Source organism: Salmo salar, chromosome ssa06 (assembly GCF_905237065.1).
Source record: "Salmo salar chromosome ssa06, Ssal_v3.1, whole genome shotgun sequence".
Lineage (NCBI taxonomy): Eukaryota > Metazoa > Chordata > Actinopteri > Salmoniformes > Salmonidae > Salmo > Salmo salar.
Window position 1 is genome coordinate 36,609,497 of NC_059447.1, and position 3,368 is coordinate 36,612,864.

Consider the following 3,368-nt stretch of genomic DNA (forward strand, 5'->3'; position numbering starts at 1 on the left):
ACACTGCCCTTCCTCACTGGAAGGTGAGATGTCCTTCAAGAAAACAAATTCTTACACAACTATTCCCAATTATCTTTGTGAGCTAATTATAAATTGTCTGACTAACACTGATCAATTAATGACTTATTGGAGCTACCATAGATATAAAATGCCTGGAAAACTGCCAATGAATGTCCCCTAGGAGACTTGATGTGCAAATCACTAATTAAATGTCATTGAACACAGGTAAGCAGTTCCTCTTGTGATTGATGCAAAAGCTATAATTGAGAAGCCAAAGAGACCGTTTGTTCTTTAAACGATCTCTGCCAGGGTGGGAACCAGCAGGCAGATGTTAAAGGAAAGATTAGTAACTGAAATAGTAACATGAGCCGTTGTCTCCTGACTCCAAAGGATACTTTTTCAATGACGTTTAAGAAAAAAAAACACCTCAAGAGCAAAAATGGAAACATGACCTATAAGTTACAGGAACCCTTGGTGTTCTGTTGAGAATACCATTAACTGCACCAACATTTTGATATAACAAGGGCAAACTATAACACTTGGTCAGCATGGTCAAATAAACTGAAGGAAAGAAGGTGGACTTCCAGATAGTGTCTTCAATAATTTATTCATTTGTAAGCATTACAAAAAAATATGTACAGAATGTAAAAACATATTGGTTGTAACAACTTCACACATTTAAGTCTACCATGACAAGCAAAACAGTGGTGAAAAGTTGCATCATGGCTAGCAGCCTCAGGCCTCCTGCCAGCAGGCATTTACAATGCCAGCCGAACAGTGGGTTGAAATACAGTCCCTCTTTTGATCTACAAAAGCGTTGTCTTTTCCAACGGTGAACCACCTCCGTGAAACAAAGTGAACTACAAGGTAAACTACATTAGAACTACCATACGTCACTGGACGTTTGGACTAGACCATGTTGGTACTACAACTTGATAAAAAGCAGATGGCAATGTTTATTGAAAAAGAGCCACTGTAAATGGCTGAACGTAGTCCGTGCTGTGTCCAACATAGTATAACAGGTCCATTTCACGCTCCTCTGGACTGACCCTCACTGGGAGACCTGAAGCAGGTCCTTCGGGGCACAAATTTCCCATCAAATTCCAAGGAACACCAACAAGGTCCATTCTGCGGGGTAAGCGGCTTTCTGAAGCTCAGACGCACAGCTCATCTCTTCTTCTTACTGTGTCTGAGCAGCTTCTTCCTCTTCAGGATCATTTCATATAGTTTCTCCAGGCCGGGTTGGAGCCCCTGGCCGTTCAGCGCGCTGCATCCCTGGGTGTGGTGCAGTGTGGAGTTGCTAAGCTCGTGGAGGGCCAAGGCCTTCTCCACCTCCACAGCAGAGACTGCAGAGTCCAAGTCCTGCTTGTTGGCAAGCACCAGAATTGGTACACCCTGGTTCTCTGCCGAGCGACTGATGCGGTGGAGCTCCACCTTGGCCTCCTCCATGCGCTCAGTTTCTGCAGCATCCACAACGAACACCAGGCCATCGGTGCGACGCGTGTATGACTTCCACAGGGGCCGCAGCTTCTCCTGACCACCCACATCCCACACCTGGAAGGTGGTGGTGGCCCGCGAGCTTCCAACTGCTACTTTAATCCGTTCAGTGTTGAAGCCCTTTGTAGGGATGGTCTCCACAAACTCCCGGAGCTTTAGTCTGTACAGCAGGGAGGTCTTTCCTGCAGAGTCCAGGCCAATGACGACCACATGCAGAGACTGGAAATTGGGGAGGAAAGGAGTGTTGGGGGCTATCTCTGTTAGCTGGTTACCCATTTTGGCTGGTTGGCTGGCCCTGATCGTGAGGTGGCAGACTAGTCAGGGAGGTGGTGGGTGTCTCCAGAGAGATGAAGCATTCACACCTACTTCAAAGGCAGCAGTTGCAGACCAGAAGGCAGACGACTAAACTCACTGATGACCTTGTAAAATGAAGGAAACGGGCAAGATTAGTTATGTTTTATAGACAGCACCATGGTTGACAATCATTTATACGTTTAGTCTACTGACTATGCTTTGGAAGAAGAAAAAAATAAACTGCCCATTTCAGTTAGCCACAACTTTCTCAAAACAAACCTGCATATCTTTCCATAGCAGAAAAAAAAACAGTTTCAATATGTAATTATATGGAAATGCAGCCGAATTGGCATTACTGTTTGACAACACTGGCTAAAATCCTGTTCACTTTTTATATAGCAATAAGAGTAGAGTGTACAGTACACGCATTGTCATAGCGCGATAAGCTACTATCTGCAGAAAAATGAATTGACCACATTGAAATGTGTTTTGTCAGTAAGGCACAGAATATTCTGGTCCTATGTATGTAACGTTAGTTCAGCAAACGTATCTCCACTGTCCTGTTGGTTCGTTGCGTATGCGGCTGCATAGTAACGCTGGTGTCGCTAAAGCTAGCTAGTTAACCTTAACGCGAAAAAACAAACAAAATAGTAGATCACTTTAGTGAAGTGTTGGCCGTCTAGGTAGATTGTTGGGTAACAATTCTTTAGTTGTAAGTAATTACAGTGGGGTTAACAAACATTGGCTAGTTACTGTGCTGCACTTGCAATGCTGGCTCTGTCCGTGCGACAAACAACATCTAACAGTCGTGACACTTAGCGTTAATTAGTTAGCTAGCTGAACCGAACCAAACAAACGATGTTAGTTAGAACATTTACACGCAATCTTACCTTTATAGCGTGCCTGTATTGAATCAGACAACATAATTCCAACACAGACGAGCACAAATCCACACTGAAGCACTCCAAAAGAAGCTGTGCTTGAAAAGAAGTCCCTCTTGTCGAATCTCCAGGAAAGGAATGGAACCAGAGGTGGTGAGCAAGACTGAAGAACACAACCCCCGTGTGACGTAACGAAAACACTCCCTGTCCCAGCCTCCCCCCTAATGCAATGACCTTTAAATGGAAAGTGGTCATAGGTCAACTTTTGAGCTCTTATCGACAGTTATCAGTCAATTGATTTGGAATTGTCAAACTAAAGGAATAAACAAAGTAGGATATTGATTATGTGGGAATGCTTAGCTTGGTTGGCTGTCTTGGCTGTTTCGCCTTGTTTATTTAATCAATACATAATCGTAAACCACTAAACAGTAACCTATTTCATATTTTGACATGAGACGTCATGTTCAGTAGCCTATGAGAAATGTATACCAGCAAAAATCATGGAAATATGTGTATAAAGTAGTTGGGGTTGCCGCTTGAGGTCTTTCTGTTCTGAACAAAGTTGGGGGCAGCAAGGGGACAATGGGTCGACTGTGGCAATTTGAATGCTAATGCCTTTGTAGTCTTTTCCTTGAACAGCACCATGATAACATTTCAGTGAATGACCCGCTGGAGTTGGAGTGCCCTGTATTCATA

General features: G+C 43.7%; 1 protein-coding gene across 1 annotated transcript; it reads right to left on the reverse strand.

Annotated features, from left to right (window-relative positions):
• Positions 1–588: 588 nt before the first annotated feature.
• LOC106607190 (ADP-ribosylation factor-like protein 4D) lies at positions 589–2,859 on the reverse strand. The gene is made up of 2 exons (XM_014203888.1): positions 2,682–2,859; positions 589–1,916 (listed from the first exon to the last, which is right to left on the reverse strand). The coding sequence occupies exon 2, from the start codon at positions 1,771–1,773 to the stop codon at positions 1,168–1,170; it is 606 nt and encodes a 201-aa protein (XP_014059363.1). The 5' UTR covers positions 1,774–1,916; positions 2,682–2,859; the 3' UTR covers positions 589–1,167.
• Between the last annotated feature and the right edge of the window lie 509 nt (positions 2,860–3,368).